The 20,436-nt window shown below is 33.6% G+C and overlaps 1 protein-coding gene across 4 annotated transcripts; it reads right to left on the minus strand.

Annotated features, from left to right (window-relative positions):
- Positions 1 to 721: 721 nt before the first annotated feature.
- LOC140818376 (dicer-like protein 4) lies at positions 722 to 17,364 on the minus strand. Of its 4 annotated transcripts, none has more exons than XM_073178311.1 (25): positions 17,101 to 17,364; positions 15,735 to 15,912; positions 13,863 to 13,973; positions 13,392 to 13,532; positions 13,217 to 13,289; positions 11,917 to 11,957; positions 11,531 to 11,674; positions 11,324 to 11,452; positions 10,227 to 10,365; positions 9,814 to 9,910; positions 9,394 to 9,580; positions 9,063 to 9,223; positions 8,787 to 8,993; positions 8,415 to 8,677; positions 8,059 to 8,333; positions 7,549 to 7,976; positions 6,667 to 6,761; positions 5,923 to 6,131; positions 5,562 to 5,771; positions 3,145 to 3,603; positions 2,782 to 3,054; positions 2,062 to 2,388; positions 1,605 to 1,935; positions 1,416 to 1,530; positions 722 to 1,079 (listed from the first exon to the last, which is right to left on the minus strand). In XM_073178311.1, the coding sequence occupies exons 1-25, from the start codon at positions 17,247 to 17,249 to the stop codon at positions 893 to 895; spliced, it is 4,929 nt and encodes a 1,642-aa protein (XP_073034412.1). In that variant the 5' UTR covers positions 17,250 to 17,364; the 3' UTR covers positions 722 to 892. The 4 variants fall into 4 exon arrangements, with proteins under 4 accessions (XP_073034412.1, XP_073034410.1, XP_073034413.1 ...); XM_073178309.1 differs by having other exon boundaries at positions 13,392 to 13,556; XM_073178312.1 differs by having other exon boundaries at positions 723 to 1,076.
- Positions 17,365 to 20,436: the final 3,072 nt, after the last annotated feature.

Genomic DNA, 20,436 nt, shown 5'->3' on the forward strand with positions numbered 1-20,436 from the left:
TGCGTGAGTACACTAAAGCTCAGCAACAAAAAATATTGTAAAAAAGACCTGAAGATGAACGTCGAGAAAATGACAACTTCGGATCTTATTTTGGAGATATTGGAGGATCGGGGTCTGGTTTACCGCATTACTAAAAATCTTTTTTTGACGTAATTTTTTTTATGTTTCGTAATTTTTTGGTTTGTTAGTTGTCGTAGTTTGTTTATTGTTTCGTAATTTTTGTTGTTTTTTGTTCGTAATTTGTACCATTTTAACGCATTATTAATTTAATCTGTGTTTTTTTATTTTTTATTTTTACACTTAATTAATTTCTAATCAGAATATTAAAAATTTTATAATTAAAATTTCGAAAAAATATTAATTAATTAAATATTAAACACTTATATTAAATTAATCAAATTAAAAACTAAAAAAAATTTGTGGCGCAGCAATTAGAGCAGCTTGTAGAGCTGCTCCAATCCAGCGCCAGTTTTGGTGCTGGATTGGAGTGAAAAATCATGGCACCATGTGATGCCATGATTGGAGATGGTCTGATCAGGTCTCACAACCCATGTCTTGTAAAGCATTCAAGCAACACAAAGTCTCTGTGTTTTAACCTTAGTTAGCTTCTTTTGAGTAAGAAAGTCTAAGTGCAGTACATGGCTCGATTCAGAACATGACAGGTGGTGCTAAATAGTATTAAAATAACATGGAAATAGTAAGTAACAACGATCTTAGTATAATAAATTTTACATTAAACCAAACATTGAATGAGATATCAATTATAAATTGGTTCATGTACGAGTCTTGTTACTCAGAGGTCTTTACATATATATAGATATATCTACAACACAATAAGTGACACAATGAAGATAAATCACACTTAATATTTTCATATCAAAACACCAGCATATCAATTTGTTTGCTTTCCTTTATTTAATTTTTTATCACATAAATAGCCTTGGCATTGCAAGAACCAAATCGCCCCTTGTGCTGCATTCTCAGCAGCATCTTTCTTTCTTGTTCGAGGTTCGCCATAGAACTCGAAAGTTTCCTTTGGCATCTCGTCAATGTCCAACACAATTTTGTAGATGAATCTGCTAGAAACAGGAGTTGTGCATAATGAGATTCTTTGAGCAGCGAGTGTAAAAAATATGAAAACGGATACACCATTATTGAAACCTTTCGAGAAAAATACATGATCTCCCAAAGGCGCAAATTAGTCTGACTTATAACTAGATTGTCTAGCTCAATTTTTAATTTATTTTTTTACAGAGAATGAATCAAGCTTGAGCTCAAATCATTTCCCCAAAATTCTATTTCTTAAACTCAAAGAAAAACAGACAAGACCACGGTTTCTTTCTAATTAGAGCTACTTACAAATGGACTTGAGATATAGAAAATGATGACTCAAATAGTTTGAGCCGATAACTTACTGTTTAGAGTGGCTTGGACCTGTCTCATCGCAACATTCAAATATAGGTGGTTTCCAGCAGTTGGCAGCACACATCTCATGCAGGCACGACTTTGCCGTTCCATTACAGATAGAACCTAAAGCATTTGTTATAAGTTAACGAAAAAGTAAAAATTGAAAACAAGACTTTACAAGGCACACGGGTCCGCACCTGTTCCCTGTGGATCAAACCCGGAGTCAATAGTTAGATGACTAGCCGGTGATTCAACATTGAAGCCATTATTGTGAATGGTTTGTGTCACATGTAATTCTGTATGTCTCAAGGGTCTAGAAACAATATCATACTTGCTGGTGGATGCCTCACTGAGAGGATATAGTTTCGCTTCACAATCACTTCGAGGAGATTCTTGAATTTTCAGCTTACCAAGTTTTACAGATTCAATAGAGGATGTCTCGTCTAACCCAATCAACTTGGCTTCTCTCTTTTCACATTTTTTAAGCACTTCCTCGAGTGATTTTGATTTGGATCTGTAACCTTGAGCCTACAAACAAAAGCAAAGAACACAACCCAGTATGCTAAGGATTAATATGCTACAGAAAAAATCCATAAAAAGGAAAAAAAACAATGAAATGAGAACACAAAAAAGTGAAATAATTTTCAAAATCACCTTTAAACATTCAAATACTTGTCTTGCAGCAATTTTTTGGGCTATTTTTCCGCTTACGTTAGTGGCACAAGCTGTTGCTGTAATCGTTTTTTCATCCACTTTAGCTTCAACTAAGAACTTACCATCTTTCCTCACTTTAGAAAACTGCAGTTCCCAGTTATGGAATTGACAAAGTTCTCGTAGATCTCTGAGAGGATTAAATTGCAACTTGGATAAAGTAACAACAGGATCCAACAAAGACAATACTATTTTCCAAACACAGTTCAAATCAAATCCTGCATCAAGATATAAGGCACCAACACAAGACTCCACCACGTCACCAAGCACCTGAATCGATACAAGTTTAATCAGTTCACCATTGTTTCCGTAATAAAACGAACATAGAGATAATTGATAAATATGATCTCATACATCAATAGAGCTATTAACTCAAGAAAAAGCCATGTCATATTGACAACTTCCATTTGAACAGTTCTGAAATTTTGCCACAAGAGATCTTGGGTATAGTTAATAAATAACAATAATAATAGGTGGACCCTAGCAATTCATAGACATCATGCAATATAATAGTTGAAAACTTTTTCAAGCTATTCACCTAAATCATCAAATACATCGAAAGAAGTATAATTTAGTTGAAAAATAAGAATTGTGGAATCCAATTATACAATGGAACACATACTCAAGCTTCAAGTAAGGACACAGAAAGTGAATAAATTCAACCTTTGGACAAGTCAGCTCTTCAATATGCCCTTTTGCTGATGTTGATGTGCTAATGGAGTTCAAATATTCAGTCATTGATTCCAGGAGAGGACTAGAATCACAAAGAATGAATTTGTGCAAGGACCATCGTCCAGCTACATCAGCAAATGAAATGTTGTTTACCGAAGCTGATCTTAAATCGGTTAGCTGGCCAGGTTTCAAGCTTGGGTACACTGAATACAGATAGGAAGTGATCAAATAATCCAGGACGGCATCTCCAAGAAATTCAAGTCTCTGATTCAAGAGATCCATTATGTGTTAGAAGAAGAGATAAAAAAAACTTTAACTAACAGATTTTCATACATGAGAGGCAGTGAGGAATACCTGGTAGCAACCTCCCAAATGATGGTTGAAAGATGGATGAATGAAAGCCTGAATGAGTAAACCCTTCTGGTAAAACTTGTACCCCAACAGATTTTCAAGGGCATTAACATCAATCTGATCGGAAAGTGGGAGGAATGCTGCACTAGCAGAGCAGATGTTATGAATTTGAGAAGGTGAAAAATCTACTTGTATGCCCATCCAGTTAAGAAATGCAGTTGCAGCTTTGAAGCCAGAGTCAACAATAAAAGCTCCAATAAGTGCCTCAACAACATCTGCTATGACTTTTTTGTATAACCAGATATGACCTTTGTTACACCTAACTTCGGCATTTTCACCTTTTACCTTGTCAGAACATCTAAAATGTATGTTTTTCTCAGTCTCCTTTTTGCAAGTTATAGGACAAGGATGACCAAATGTAAAGAACTGGCTTGGCTCTAATGATTGATCACGAATATACACCTGAAAATGTATTTGGATATGATACAACATGTCAGCTAATTATAAACTATTAGGGAAACAATGATTAATGTAGAGCCATTAATCTTCAAAGCACTGGCACATTACGTGGGAAAATATGGATTTATAGAGCAACAGATTTATCTCTTTAATATGTTATAAGCTTATATTCCAAATCCAAAAACAGAATGATAATTTGTCAATAATGTTTGAGTGTCATATATAGTGTTCCACCAAAAAGCAGATAATTAGTTCATTAGAACCACAACAGAGTGCCTATTCTAGAGAAATAATAAACAGAAACACAGCTTAAACAGAAATAGTACCTCTGTTTATTATATGTTTTTGTTTAGGTTTTACAAGACAATATCTTTCTTTACCCTTCACTTTCTAACAAAATAACATATTTCTCACTAAATGCATTAATAACAAAATTGAAAAATAGAAAAAATTTCACAAAATGAAAACCCAAAGAATTTTAGCCAAATATAAAGCAAATTGTAGAACTTAAACAAAATATTTGTGAATACATAACATACAATTATTACACTACTATTATTATAAAATTACCGATATATTACATCAAAATATTTTGGATGGCATTTTAATTCGAATGTAGTAATTTTAGTGTTCTATTTTTAATATATACTAATGTAATTAGCAGTTTATTTTAATTTCATATTTTAGTTATTTCTAAGTATAGTATTTATATAAAATATCTATAAATCTTTATACTATACTTAGTTAATGATTTAACGACTATATTTAACTTCAAAAATAAATTTATATTTAAACTTATTTACAATTACTCATTGATCATTTCACCAAACAAAAGTTGCTTTTGAACAAACTCACAAACAATCACTTGTTTCTATTTCTACTCAAACATGATTGTTTTCCAAACAGCCAGCTATTTCATTATTTTTTGGAAAAAATGCCACACACCAAAAATAGAAAATAAATAAGTAACGAAAAATCATCCCAGATAGACTCTCAGTCCTCCCATTCAAGAACTTAACCCACTTCCTGACGCAGTTTTCTATTCCAAGCATATCTGCGTCAGGGTAACGACATCCACTCCCAGGTGCACATCTATACTATTAATATTTTTATCTATAAACAATATGTTCTAGGACCCAGTTGATCCCACTGAACTCAATGAGGCACTGCCCACAGTTCCAACGAAGAGCAATTCAATGGTGGGTCTGGTATGGTCAAGTAAAAGCCATGAATAAAATGGAAGAGTGTGTTTAGCAAGCTAAGTTCAGCCCATGTCTCTCAATCAAATCAATGAAGGAAGTAAATTGTACCTCAATTTGTTGTTGATCCCACTCAACTCCATCTGTCTCCATCCATTTTCACCATCAAGAGCATTTTAAGAACTTATTGTGATTTAATAACAGATAAATATCATGTTGCTAAATATGCTATCGCTCACTCAGGTTTTTCCTTCTCATCTTGTTAAGAAAGTACTAAACCTTTTAAATTTCAATTTAAAGAAAGAACTATTTGTGAAGTAAAAGTGAACCAACAGGTGAACAAAATTAACATAGTAGATACGAAGTAACCACAATATAACTCTGCTCATGTCAGCAAAATAACATAGTAAATATGAAGTAACCATGGTTTTTTTTAACTGGAAGTAACAACAGTTTTAAATCTACTCATTAGCATGGGGATCCACATTCTTCATGGGTGAAGCCTTTACAGATTTAAATGGAGATAGACCTGATAGCTTATTATTTTTTCAAAAAACTTTGATCCACTATTACCTTTAGGATGTCCTTTTTCCATTCTAACGTCTTAATCCTGACATTTGTTTTTTCTAACAAGTAATAAGAAACAAAAGCTACTGGCGATTGGGCAATCGCCCAATCCCAATGTTTTTGAATTCACATTCTAAGGACAGATATATCCTGAGAAAACCAAACATGACAAAAAATACGAGTCATGTCAGTTACCTGTAGATTATTCCTCGTCGCCAGCTTGTGTAAATTATTATTGTTTACAATGTTGGAACGCTTTCTTGTTAGTTGCCCTTCATCTAAGGCATCATGCTCGAGGAAAAGATGTCTTCCAACAGCAAACTTGAGGAATGCGTCTCCAAGCACTTCAAGTCTTTCAAGAGAGAAATGTTCACAACATTTCTCAGTAGTCAGCGCTTCAAGAATCTGACATAATTTTAAATCATTCATCACATAAATTTATAATAAGCTGGTTAGATTATAACAGAATGTCCTGCTCTTGGATAATTAATGGTGGAACTGAAGATTGATGCAGGCCTTAAACACAAGCTGAGCCATAAACCCAAATAAACCTTACACGATCAGCAGTAACTTCTGCTGCCTCAGGGAATGAAGCAAATAGTTTCTCCCTCAATTCAATGGCTACAAGAAAGCTTTCAAGCCGACACATGATAGATGGCAATAGAGACAATGAACTTCCAATATCTTTAGAAAAACCTATAATTTTCAATTGACATATCTCCGGAGGTAATTCAACGAAGTGTTCCTCCTTTTCTCGCCATTCTTCTGAAAAAACAATTCTCCAAAATGTCGAATTCAAAGAAAAAGGAAGAAAAATTGGAAAATTAATTCTAGAAGCATAAAAGTCAACATGAAGTACCAGAAGAAATAAATTTCAATTTCCTAGCTACTTATGTTTTAAGATTATATCATCAACGTACATGGTATTGTGAATTGTGATAGGAATAGATCCTAAGCTCGAATTTCAGCTTCCCCGCCATTCATACTCATTTATTAAACAATTTGGGTGTCAGGACTCAAACAAAAAAAAGTTTTAGCCCTCACAACTGAAAAATGGACAAACTAAAAAATTCGTTTCCTCGAATATTATAAATTTCTTAAAAGAGAAAAGTCATAAATTTCTTCTCAAACTAGTGTTGTTGAAATAAATACAAAGGAATGTGGCAAATGCTTTCTATTCTTGGTAAAAACCTTAAACTCAAACCATAGCTTTTTTATTATCTTTTTTTTTCACACTACACTCACGCACATAATCTGACAAAATAATTATAAAAGATTCACGGACTTACACAAACTATACCTGAGTGTTTTTTCTTTCGTAGTAAGTTGTCCAAAATAAAAAGTTGTTTTGCTTTTAGTAGTGGTTGATCAGGGTGTGCAAGATGAATATCAAACCTACAACGTAAAATATGAATCGTCACATGTGCTGAAGTGACATTAAAACCACAACATGATCAATCGTGTAACACCAGCACAACAAATCATACATGCTGGACTGAGATCTCAGAATCAATAAACAACAAAGCTACAAAATTTATCAAACAAATATTTCAAGTCTCATAATAAACTATTAATCTAATGAGGTAAAAACCATGAAGTTACGCATGAGAAATGCAGTGAACCCCAGAAGTGGTGTATTAATTAACGGTGAAACGAAAATACCTAGTGATATTCTGAACTAAAATTCTATTCAAGAACTAAATAAGCTTCCTAATCCAGATACAAAACGATTATCAATGTTTGTCACAAAAGTCAGTGTACAAGAAAAGCTTATTGTTGAAAAACTTGCCTCAGTTGTTCCTTTACATAAATTTTGTAAACAGAAACGTAAGCTAAAGATGAATCTCTCAGGACTTAAATCAAACATAATGCCAACTAACGGACAAGTAAAATAGTTTTATAATGCACTCTTAACAAAATCTAAAGCGCATGAAAACTACTGAAGAGAAAATACTGGTTCAATGCTCAGTGTCACTAAATTTCTGAAGTTCAGTCTTACTTTAGTGCTGTTGATTATTGTAATTTATAACATGCAGATATGAGTAAAGTATGTTTCATATGGATGGAGTTCATATCAACTCATATATTATCATTTACTCCTAAATGAAGCCGATGGTAAGAATAAAAATGAGGAATTAGTGAATTAGTAGCGATAAAAAAGTCAAGGAAAGAAATAACTTACACTTCAATGTAATGTTCCGTATGAGTTTTTGATTCATCATATAAGCTATACCCATTTTTCTCGTGACAAATATCAGAAATAAAGAAAAATGTATCTTTGCATGGGACATACACCAAACTGTTCACAATATCATGCACATCTTTGCCACCATTAGAAAGATGCAAGTGGCTGCCGGGTTGAGAAATTTCATCATCCACAACATTGTCTCGGTGTCTAAAAATTGGTGATGACAAGCATCTGTTCACTAGCATCCAGTCAACAGAGATTTTGTTATCATCATGCTGAACAATGGGAAGCAATAGATAGAAGGTTGAAGTGTTCGCTTCATGGCCGTCATTCTCTTCTAATGAAAAATATTCTGGTATGAATTTAGACCGATCAAGAATGATACTAAGAAACATTTGCTGGAACTTCTCCGCAGATGCAACCTGTGCAATATAAATTCCAAATTCCGAGGCATAAATTATGCTAAGCGTGCTTAACTATTTTGAATAGAAAGTTGAAATTTACCTCATCTTCATTAAATATGGCAACTCCAGATGGAATAAATTTTGTAGCCACCATTCTACCACGAGCCAGACAAAGATCCAATTGCATGTTCCCAGCTTCTTGGGGTAGTCGCTCTTTCACAAAAAGACCAAACTTTCTGTAAATCCTATCCACTGGATTAGGAGAAAACTTGACGTAATAAGAGCTAAAATAAGTGGAATCACCCACTTTGTTCCATGGTCCTCTCAGAGCTGCAGGAACAAGCATCTCATGGAGTTCTGCTGGTGAATTTCCATCTGCAATGAACAAATTCATTAAACTATCAAACTAATATTGAAGAAAGATAGTGCAACTCACGAGTACCAACATTCCCTCACCATCGCAGCTGTCAGAGTCTGATAAGTCCTGAGTCACCTCATCATACTTATCATCATGATCTGGCAAAAGGTAATCAGTCAATGCTCCGACTTCATGCAATTCCTTGCATGCCTTCAAGCAGGCATCTCTTTTAGATAACTCAATCGACAATTGTGGTGCACTGACAATTTGATGAATTGGAGCATTGGCTGGAAGGATTATGTTGCAAACCACTCCATCTGCATCATCATAGTAAAAGAACTGCGGCTTTGGCTTGAAGTACCTAATCAAGACAAAAAGTAATTAGACAAAATATGGTGAAACTAAATGGAATAGCCTTAATACTAGAAACCAGAGAGCCTAATGGAGACTGAATAACTAGAATATCATACTCATCATGTGGAAGTTTGGAACAATAGTGGTGCAGTAATGCAACACTCGAAACAGAACTTATAGTTGCCCCTGTAATATCAACTTTGTAGGTTCTTTCCTCAAAATCAGTTGGTGTCACGTGAGATTTTCGAGAGAAAATTTCTTCGTTCATCCGATCTTCATCTTTCTTAAAATGTTCAATCAAATCAAGTTCCCTCGGGTTGCCCCTGTAGTATTTCATTAGATTTTAACTTTACTGATAAAGTGAAACCGAAAAATGGATTTGCATAAATCACCTGTCCACCAAAAATGCATATTCAGACTGGGGCATACGAGCACGGCCTCTTGATTGTATAAAACTAGCAACTGTTTCTGGAAGATCAAATCGTATTACGAGGCCGCATGTCTGAATATCAAGCCCCTCCTCGCCAACTTTTGTTGCAACTAAGAGATTTAGCTGCCAAAACAAGTTCATCAGAAAAACTGAAAAGCTATGTGAACATGATTCTTTCTGCAAACAATCAGATAACCATAACTGAGGAAAGAAGAGGCTTAAAGACGACCAATACCTACTTAAATAACCGTTTTTCCAGGCCATAAATAGTAGAAATTAAAAGAAAGTATTACCTCACCAGAACGAAACTTCTCGAGAATGATGTCTGTGTTTTTACGTGAGACAAGTCCAGAGTGAATGCCAACAAGGAAACCACATTTCCAAGAACATAAAAACTTCAGATTTTGAAGTATATATGTGAGAGATCTTGCAATGACAATTCGATTGACAAATATTATACATTTCATACTTGTTTGTAACCTGGAAAAAAAGTTGGTTAAATTTCAGAGAAGCAACGAAGAAATGACCACAATATATACTTCAGTTCCTTACTGTCACATGATAGTTTTGTTTCTAGGTCATGATAATCGTTTTCCAGTGGCGATAGCAAAATGTAGATACACTTTACCTTCGGTTTCGGCAAAATAATTTTCTAGAGAACATATTCAAGTGGATCTAGTGTATTCATAATTTTGCGCCAGCGAAATACCGACCTGAAATTTGATAGGATTCCAATAAGCCGTAAGAGCTTTTTAGAGAAAAATGGCTCCTTCAAAACATCTACACGGGATATATCAGCTTGCATGCCATCTGCAAAAATAATAGGAAAATTTCAAACATCGACGGTAGGAAAAATGCACATGCCAAAAAGTTTATCAAGAAATATCTGTACCAAAATAAATGAAAATATTAGGCTCCCTATCAATTGATTATTGATGCAATCATGCAATGCGGATAATGCTAATATAAGATAACAAGAAGTCAGTGATGGTGATAGAGGTAGTCTCCACACTTCTTCAACATCAGGGATACATAGGACATGTGTAGGTTACACGCACACACACGCATATATAACATTAAAAAGCCATATGATGGATGAAAACCCATAGTATCAACTACAAACTACCTCCAACGCAATCAGAAGCGAGGACTGAGGCTGCCCGCTGCAAGTATTTGTTGCACAAATAGTGATCACTGCAACTCCTCTCTTCCTCCACCATTTCAGTATTCTCGTAATGATCACCCTTTGAAGCAATATAGCTAGCCTTTGGAAAAGAGAGAGAGCGAATTAAAAAGTCAGTCATCTCCCGTCAGAGATTTTAAGACACACGTACACACCCTAAACCAGCGACATTGGGTTGGATGGTTAAAATCAAGATATCAAGCAGTAAAATCCAACACAGAAAACTGAATCAGTCCTTCAAAAGTCACAGATAAGAAAACCTACAATGGCAACCTCTCATAGAAATTCAGGTAGGGATATGAGCGTCCTTAAAAGTTCTTAGAAATATCTTTACCTTTCCCCTTGGTGCTGTACATTTTCTGAAAACTAATGATACCAACTGTTTTTGCCAAGGGCTGCCAAAATAACACTCTCAAATATTGACATTTACAAAAGGAAAGTTGAAAGGAGTTTCAACTCATATACGACACTGGAAAATGCAGACTAGATGGCAGTAATGTAAGGCACACTCGGTCTCATCACAGTGCACATACTAGCACAACAACATATGATAATTATAGCACGTGGCAAAAATGTCAGTTCAACCATCAAGTGATGAAAACAGAAACGATGACAGTGGAATTTGAAGAGATAGATCCAACTTTGAATCATTCTGATTTTATAAAACCATTAACGGTTCGTGACATGACATGAAAATTCAACCGATCATGTCAATTTACATTTATTGGTCTTGTTGATCAGGACGTCTTCTCAAAAATCCAGCCTGCAAAACCCTTTGGGCACTGGTTTGACATTTGAATAGAAACTAGATCTAACAATTAAAAAAACTAAAAAAGTTAAAACAAACTAGAGGTTTGGCACAATGTAATAGAAAGAATAACAATAACGCCACTGAGTTTGGAAAGACAGAGAACATCTCTTTATTTTTACTGCTAAAACAATAGAGTTGAGGAACAACTTAGTGATATTGCATTTAAGTATAAACAGACAAATAATTGTAAATGGGAAAGAACTCAGAGCTCTAAATATTTTGACCTTACCTGTAATGCCCCCCATAGTCCTAGGTTTTGTAGACAAAATACTAAATCAGAATGCTTCTTTTGAAGTGACTTTTTGGAGATCCTGAGAATATTCTGATCGAGTGTGCTCGTCCGAATGGTAGACATACTCTGTGATACCGTGGAGGGATCAACTCAGTGTATTAAATGCAATGAATTCACCATCTAAAATGTTCCAGTACACAATACCTGGTGCTTTATCTCCTCAAGTTTCCTAATGAACATCGAGTGAGTGCAAGAGTAGCCATTCTCGGTAGAACCATAATAGTATACATTTACTTTGGGGGATGTTACAAATTGTTCCAGTTCATCTTTGTCTTGAATGGAATAAACCTATCAACAAGAAAGTCAAATGATCAAAAATTTAAGTCACAGCCACCAGAGCCACAACATCGTGATTCTAATCCCAAAACATCTAGGAAACTGAATTTAAAGTAAGAGAATGAGTTGAGAGTTGCTTCATCTGCCAATCCTCTGAACTTGCAACTTTATAAAGTTTGTATTATAAAATGTATAATTTATCAAATTGAAGTGTATAAAAAATGAGTATTTTCATATTCATTCTCGGAACTCACCCTTGCTCGCAACAAAGCCTCGAGACTGTCAATTGAACCTCCTGAAAACACAAGAAAGTATGTCAGGAAACAAATCAGTGAACCAAGGTACAATCTGTTGGTTGCAAAAATCGACAGAATTCCAGTACTTCGTAGCATATACAGATGCTCGGAAATAAACGTAAAAATAGAGATCGATGGAGTAATGGAAAAAAAAACGCAAGAAAATATCGGTTACAAAGTGAGAGTGCGAGTTAAAGAAAATAGAAATCGGGAGAAACAAATTACACTCATTTGGGAGATCAATAACAATAAAAAATGAAACTATCCAACACACCAGTATGCTTACATTTAACAGGCCAACGCAACTGATGCAAGTAACATGTATTCACTTCACAGAAATAAAAATTACCAACATGTTGATAAATAATTTGCTCCATACTCAACAACATAAAATTTAAATCCAATGCTTACAAAAGTAGATATTTTTCCTACATATGTCTCTAAAATTTAGTATAAGCCTTTGTGCCAGTACTTAGCTCTCATCAAATACATTTAATCAACACCTAGGAATAGGGTCAGATCAAACCAATCAATTTATACATCATACCAAAGTACTTAAAATAGGACCGAGCCGTAAAATCTTGATTTCTGAAATTAAAAAGACACAAGAGAAGTCATTTAAACCTGAAGGAGGAAATTCCATTTTGTCCATTTTCAAACTCACATATGGCACCATCAGAATAATTGTCCTCACATTGCTCATCTCACTTGGTTTGCAAGCTAATCAGCTAACCCCTTCCCACCTCTGAAAATATAGGAACTAAATGTATGCATTGGAACTCCAACTTGCCTCACTGAATATTTAAATCGTGACCCTCAATATTAACAACCGTGTTTTTGTTTTTTTATCCTAGCATTTTGAATTAAAGCACAATAGAATGTGTTACGTCACAAAACTACGAATGATTGAAGTTTAGCCACCATAATCATAAGAAATCAGGCCGTAAATTCTTTCATAACATTCATTTTATCCAAAGATTGTTGGATCCAACCATTTTATTCTTGCTACTGAATACCGATAATCCTTTGCTCGACTTCCACAGTTAGGTATCTCACCCCAACTACAACATTTTCCCCAGTAAATGAAGCACTAAAAAATACAGCAATTTAGTTTACAATGGAGCATGCGTGAAATAGAACGATATGAAAACTTCAACAAGAATGCAATCAAAATACGTCATATCAAGGGGGAAAAAAGAAAGAAGTTTCTTAGCATGCTCAAAAGAAATGTTCTTCAAAAGTTACTTGGACAGCTTACCTTTCCCTAATATTGGAGATGCTGTCATTCCAAAAATACGTGGAAGTTTCACAGAATCCACTTTGTAAAAGATCTGTAGCATTTTCAACATTAATCCATGTGTCTCTTGTTATGACTGAAAGGATCAATTTTCAACCACTGCATGCTGATTAACTCATTAATTCAGTTTACCCACCTTCATAATTTCAGCATAAGGATGATTGCTTTCAACTTGGGCATAATGACACTCATCAAATATCAGAAGGGCAATCAGCTCAATCTTAATGTAGCAATGTGAAAGATTATGCAACAATATCTGAGGCGTCATAACAAGGACCTGGAAATGGAAGAAATGTACAATCTGGAAATCAAAACAATAAAAAACTTCAACTGTTTTCCTTCGCAAGCCAGAGGAAGATAATTCCCCCAGGCAAGCCAGAGGGAGACGATTTATCGCAAACATGTTGAATGAACCATAAAGGTATTTTTTTTTTTGATAATATTATTAATATATGAGTGTTTACATTACAAGAAGTGGACTTGTGGTCCACTGCCACGAAATAGAAAATCATTCATTTAACAATACACATAAGACCAAAACCATAAAGGTATTAAAGAAACAGTTCCAGTACATCCATATTTAAAATTGACAACTAACTAAACTAACCTCGTGTTCCTCCAGTTCTTTTTCCCAGTTACATCTTCTCCTTAAATTCATTGAACTCCCACAGTAGGTACCAACTTTGAAATCAATAGATTTTCCTATGACCTTGGCTTGCTTTAATTTCCCATGGAAAAAAAAAAAATCAAAGTAAGATTTCGATAAATTATCACAAACTCCAGATGAACTTCTTTAAGGAGTAATTATTCTATCAATACAACACAGTGCTGACATGCTTTAACCAGAAGTTAATAGTTTTAATTTATAAGCTGTTCATCTAACAAAGGCACTGTTTATGTTACACAAGCTGAAATCTGTTTAAAATATAATTAAACCCTTGGAGCACTTGAGCTAAGGTGGTTTGAAAAAGTTACACCACATTTGACAAAGGCTCACCAGTGGAGAAAAGTGATGGGGAAAGTTTAAAAGGAAAAGGAAGAGGTCAACCTAAACATACATGTAATAAAGTGTTCTCGACATTATTAATTTCACTTTGTCGAAAAGGAAAAAAAGCATTATAATTTCACAGAAACATGATGCCAATAATCTCATTATGCTACCAGTTAAATGATAAGCTGGCCCAATGCTTATCAATCATCCTGGCCCATAGTTCAAGCTCAACAAGTCCATAAGTCCAAGATGAATTGGCCATCGGAAAGACTTGGCCCATTACGTCTACGGATTCTTCTACAAACATCTTTTGTCATTGTTCGATAGATTAATTACAACAGCGTAACAAACTCTTTCTACACTTGTCAATATGAGGTTAAATGCAATTGTATATAAATAGAATACGCTGTATACGAGAATATCAGTGACTAAATATACAATTCTCAACTCTCTTTCACATCATTATTTTTTTTCTTGCTCTGCTCAACAAACCTTGATCTAAACAATTTAATATGTTCTGATGTTCAAGTATTGACACGGCGACCCGGTGTACGAGTCCTACGAGACTTAGAAATGTGCTTCTCCAAACCCCCCTTGCCACAACCATGACTATAGTATATATATGTATAAGACCCATCCTCATTTTGAAAATATAACATGTAGACAGTGATATTCATTCAGAGCCCAAGAAAATGCCTATAATCCTTCTTCTTATACTAATCCTCCAAATTCATTTTGTGTTTTCCCAGTTTATTTCAATTCATTTACTTTAATTTACATATTCAGTATTTTTGTTTACAGAAACGTATCCGCTACATTTCTGCCCAACTTTACTTTTCCTTTATCTTCTCCTCGCATTCAATTATCCCTCAACATGTTACCTCATCTCTTAGGCATTGTTATACTTCATCGAACCATTCGATATATTTCAGGAGGGCTGAGGGATGGTATTAGCAGAAAAGCGCTGGGGATACAAGACATAAATGGGCAGACATAATTTGAGGAAGGACTTAAACCACAAGTGCGTATGCAATTATGCACCTAATTTTTGGCATCAAACGCAGTCAGAATAATTTGGATCCAGCTTTGCAAGAAAAGATACTTCGGGTAATCTGAAAAAACTTATGTCACACAACTTTCTGAGAATTGGCAGAAGCCATAGAAAATTTATCTAGTCCCCATTTTTCTCTTCCCACCACCACCGGCATAATTCATCATTAGTTGTTCTGAAAAATCAAATGTACGAGGCAGGCACAAAATTTGAATTCACACCAAATATGGAAGGACATAAAGCTATTTTCACTATTGAAGGCAAATGATTAACGGTATAGTTGGTAATATTGATCCTTGAATGAAATAGCAAAGGCCCGCACACATTAATATCAGTCCACGGCCCCACACACATTAATATCAGTGCACGAGTAGATACAATATCTACAATACCACAAAAAAGAAAAAAATGGAGACTGCAGAAAGGAATGGGGAAACCTGCTGGACTAGAGCAACTGTAGGAGCTAGAAAAATGCATACATTCTTTTGAGGCTTTTTAATCAGGTGTCCCATCTCATAAATTAGTAAAACGGCGATATGAGTTTTCCCACAGCCTGTTCCCAGATAGATGATTACATTCTCCTCCACGGCTTTCATACAAAGGTCTATCTGGTACCTGTGAGTATTTCAAAACATCAATTAGATTTGATTTTCTGTCTCAACCTATACGGGATCAGAATTCAGACATACGTTTGGGAGGGTAATTAATTCATTTGAGTTCTAATGTCTTAGACTGTCACTAAGATGACATCAGGCAACATGAAAAACAAACATTAAATTAGTTTCTTTCTTTCATTCCTTTATAGGTGATGATAACAATACCTCTTGCTTGGTCCAGAGAAGGAAGATCAAAAAGACTCTGAACGAACCAAGAAAACAACATCTAAAATTTAAAGTAAAAAACAACATTCCAGTGGAAAATGGTCAACAAATCTCCTTTCTCCATTAAAGTAATCAAGGAATAACAATAAGAAAATTCTTTCGGCATTCTTCTTTTATGTTAGCACATTATCAGGTGGACCAAAAAAAACAAGTGATCGCTCAGGTGCCTTTGACATCAATTACGATGATATTATCGAGACCTCAATATATAAATGCTTAAGGTAACGTATGAAAAAAATATCGGCATGCCATAAATAAGTATATAAACATTCTTATTACAAGCACGCCAAGAAGAATGAATAGCTGGGCTTGGTCTCTCTCAGGCCGAGCCATGAGCCGACACACAGTCCGCATTTAGCAGGCTTGCGTACTACTGCACATGCTTGATGGATTTAACCAGTTTTATTGCGCAAGAACACATATTTAAGGATCTCCAAAGTGTCAGGGTGGATTAACAGACAATTTATCCAAAAACCAACCTCGCAAGAAGCAGCTTTCCAATTTTGTAATTACAAAGGATGGATTTTGCACGTAAGAACATATGTACCTGAACCTTTTTTTTAACTGGTTCCCATATTAACAAGGTAACATTCCAATATGTTGTATTATTTACACTAAAATTGAGAATGTGGGTAAAGAGATAGGGATTTCCCACAAGTCATGCAAAAGTCCAGCCAGCTTCATTCCCAACAAAATCCAATACAGCATGCTGTTGTGATCGCACATGACTCTGCCATGCCAAAAAATCTACCAACATTGTCATCTCCCTTCTATTCCTTTTCCCTCTCTCCTACTTCCCCATACACAAATATAAAAATAAAAATAAAAAACACGACAAAACAAAAAAAATCAAACAAAACCCACAATGAGAATTCAGTAGCATGATTAAGAAACTATACTTTCCAGAGCTAAAAAAGCTTACTTTCTAGCAATTGTTCTGGGGTCTTTCTCCGACTTCTCTGTATTTTTCTGCTCCTCGTCACCCTCGAGAGAAAGAGATGATAGCTGCTCAGAAATCCCGTCTGCTACAAACTGACTCTGATGGTGCGGGATGCTGCAGCTGCCGTCCATAGAGGCGGTTCCGGCAGTGGTGATCGGCGTCAGACAGTGGATTGACCTGTAGTTAACTCAAAAGTCTGACAAGAGTCTTACGATTGTCACTTGCGTAAGAAAGTGACTTCTTTTGGGCTCCGTGAGAAATAATAAAGCAAAATATAATAACTTAAATAATAATAATAATTATATTCGAATTTATTTTATTATTATATCATATTTTTAAAAAAATTAAAAAAAATTATAGAAATTTTTGGGAGGAAAAAAAATTGTTCGAAAATAATTTGTTGCTGTTATATTATATATATGAGTAGGTCTCTTGTGAGATGGTCTCACAACATTTATCTATGAGACGGGTCAACCCTATCAATATTCACAATAAAAGTAATACTCTTAGCATAAAAACTAATATTTTTTCATAGATGACCAAATAAGATATCCGTCTCATAAAATACGACTAATAAGATCGTCTTATAAAAGTTTTTGCGTATATATAATATAAGGTGTTTTTGTATTATACATAGTAAAAGATATCATTTTTTAAAATAAAAGATAAATCATAATAATTTGCAATTACCACATTATCTCTTATTTTATAATAAAAAACCTTATATTATTTTTACTTTATAAAAAAAGTTCCAAGAAAACCTATAATAAAATATTACAATTGATTATTTTAAAAAAATCTAATTTTTGAAAAAGTAAATTGTGAACAAATATGGGATGCAAAGCGTATAAGGACTATGACAAGGTGATTGTAACGTGACGTGATTCTCCCTCTTTAATTATCTTTCTTTTTTGGTCAATTCAATGGTCTACTTTTATTCCATTTTCTAATAAAAGCAATGGGAAATCAATTTTTTTTTTTTGGACTTTTTTTTTATGGTTGACAAAAACTGTGTGAGCCGGTCTCACGAATCATATTTTGTGATACAGATATCTTATTTGGGTCATCCATGAAAAAATATTACTTTTTATGCTAAAACTATTATTTTTTATTGTGAATATCGATAAGATTGATATATTTTTCTGTGAGACCGTCTCACAAGAGACATTCTCATTAAAGCTAATTGATTAAAGTTGCAAGAGTTGTCCCTTCAATTCTTGGCGATTAAGGTAAGACTTGATTCTTCACTAAAATCGACTCAAAATTTATCAATTAAGGTTTCCAAACAAATAAAAAAAATCTAATGGTGTGGAATAAAAGAACAATAATTAAATATTATTGTTCAAAAAATCCATTTTAAAATAAATAAATCAAGCAACTATTGATTTCTACGTTGAGTGTATATATGTTCAATGTTACTTCAAAAATTGAAGAGTTTAATTTAAAAAAATGAAAATTGAATTTTGATATTTGATGTGATTCATGATAATAGATTCACGTGTTCTAATAGATGTTATACACTTGTACTTGCTGATTTATGGAAAGGGGTAATAGCCAAAAATAAAAAAAATTGCCGACTTGAAAAAGGTATTTGATTTGGGAAATAATCACGTAAATCTTGGATTATTTGAAATATATTATAATTTTTTTACGACATAAAGATCTGTAATCATTATCGTTCTATGCACAGTGTGTGAACATTTTGTCTAACGTAATATTTTATAAATCATGGTAGTAAAAACCAAACATATTAGCAAGCCAAATGTGACGAGCTCGTCTTATAAAGTATTGATAGATTACCTACCACAATTAGTCTTGAAATTATACAAATTGATTTCAAATTTATCCATCAAAACAAGTCACAAAATTTGAAATCAATGAATATAAATTTATGACCACCTAACTTTCTCAGCATTTCAATATTCGACCAAAATACGATTCTCTATCCTTCAAATGTGAAAAAGCTTATTTATATATAGTAATATGAAGCATATAAATTATCAATTAAATCATGTTGGTTATACAGTCCAAATAAAATGTTTTAGATTTTATTGATGCATAATTGTCAATGTTATTACAAATGGAAAATTTTGATTGTAAGTAAATAAAGAAATATATGATATGATAAAATTATTCAATGTTTCTTAAAAGAATGTGAAATTTTTCCTTTCTAAACTAATGATATTTTCTTTAATTAAATATTTTGTTGTTCGATAGTATTATGATAATATTAGTGATATTAATGATAAGTTCTCTAAATATCTTATTACTATTCAAAATAATTTTTTCCTAATGAAATTCTCGATTTTCTATGTGTGTAAGACTCTATACAAGGAATAAAATTTAGAGGAAAAAAGGACATAAATAAGATAACATGAGAACAACTCGATAGAGAGGTGTGTGTGACTAAAGATACTTTTGTTGTTGATGGTGAATTGCATGAAGAGAAAAGAATTTGTAAGTGAAGATTTCACGTGGTTGACTTACATTGTTTTGCTGTAAGGTATTGCAGACGATCGAAGACAACACTCATGTAAAATATTGGTCAAAGAGTTACTTGTGGCTCCCGGGTTTTGGCAATACAATCAGTGCATCCGTGGTTTTGTAATTTTTTATTTGAGATGCACTTTACTTCCTTAACCTGTTAAGGAATATCGTTTTTCGTAGTTTCACTAGTATTAATTTTGTAAACTATTTACAATATCTAGTTACTATTTTGTGCATATTTTATTCTATCTTGTTTTAGTGATAAAACTTTATTCGTGTGGTTACCTAATTTATTCTGCTGAACACTTGCACACAACTGACAACACCTCGATCCACACAATCTAACAACACTTAAAATCCGATACACACAATATAAATATTTTATGTACTTTTATGTTAAATAAATCAACTTTCAGTTTCGTTGATACTTCATTATTAATACTTGTGTATTATTTTTTTCAAACTCTTGATTTCTTGCATAATATTTATTCTTAAAAAGAATATTTATTTTTGATGAAATAAAATTCACATGAACAGATAATCCAAATATATAATCACAATCACAACAGAATTAATTAATTATTCTCATCTCTCATAATAAATTGTACTTTAATTCATTTGGCTAATTTAATCATATGAACAACTAAATTATTTTTGTATTTACTCCAATTTATTTATTTTTCCCGGAAATCGTCGGTTCAATAATATCAAAATGAGATTTAGAGAGATCCAAACAGACCAAAAAAGTAAAATTCAAAAGTCCAGCAAGACAAACATACCGAGAAGTAATTTTTTCTTGATTTAAGTTTTATTCTAACAATTAACATTCCA

This window comes from Primulina eburnea, chromosome 17 (genome assembly GCF_022965805.1).
Source record: "Primulina eburnea isolate SZY01 chromosome 17, ASM2296580v1, whole genome shotgun sequence".
NCBI lineage: Eukaryota > Viridiplantae > Streptophyta > Magnoliopsida > Lamiales > Gesneriaceae > Primulina > Primulina eburnea.

Coding starts and splice junctions, on each gene's coding strand:
- LOC140818376 (XM_073178309.1), bottom strand. CDS start 17,249: ATGGACGGCAGCTGCAGCATCCCGCACCATCAGAGTCAGTTTGTAGCA. Junction 9,911..10,226: donor CGCTTCTGATTGCGTTGGAG/GTAGTTTGTAGT, acceptor TTATTTTTGCAG/ATGGCATGCAAGCTGATATA. Junction 1,080..1,415: donor GGTCCAAGCCACTCTAAACA/GTAAGTTATCGG, acceptor TCCTGTTTCTAG/CAGATTCATCTACAAAATTG.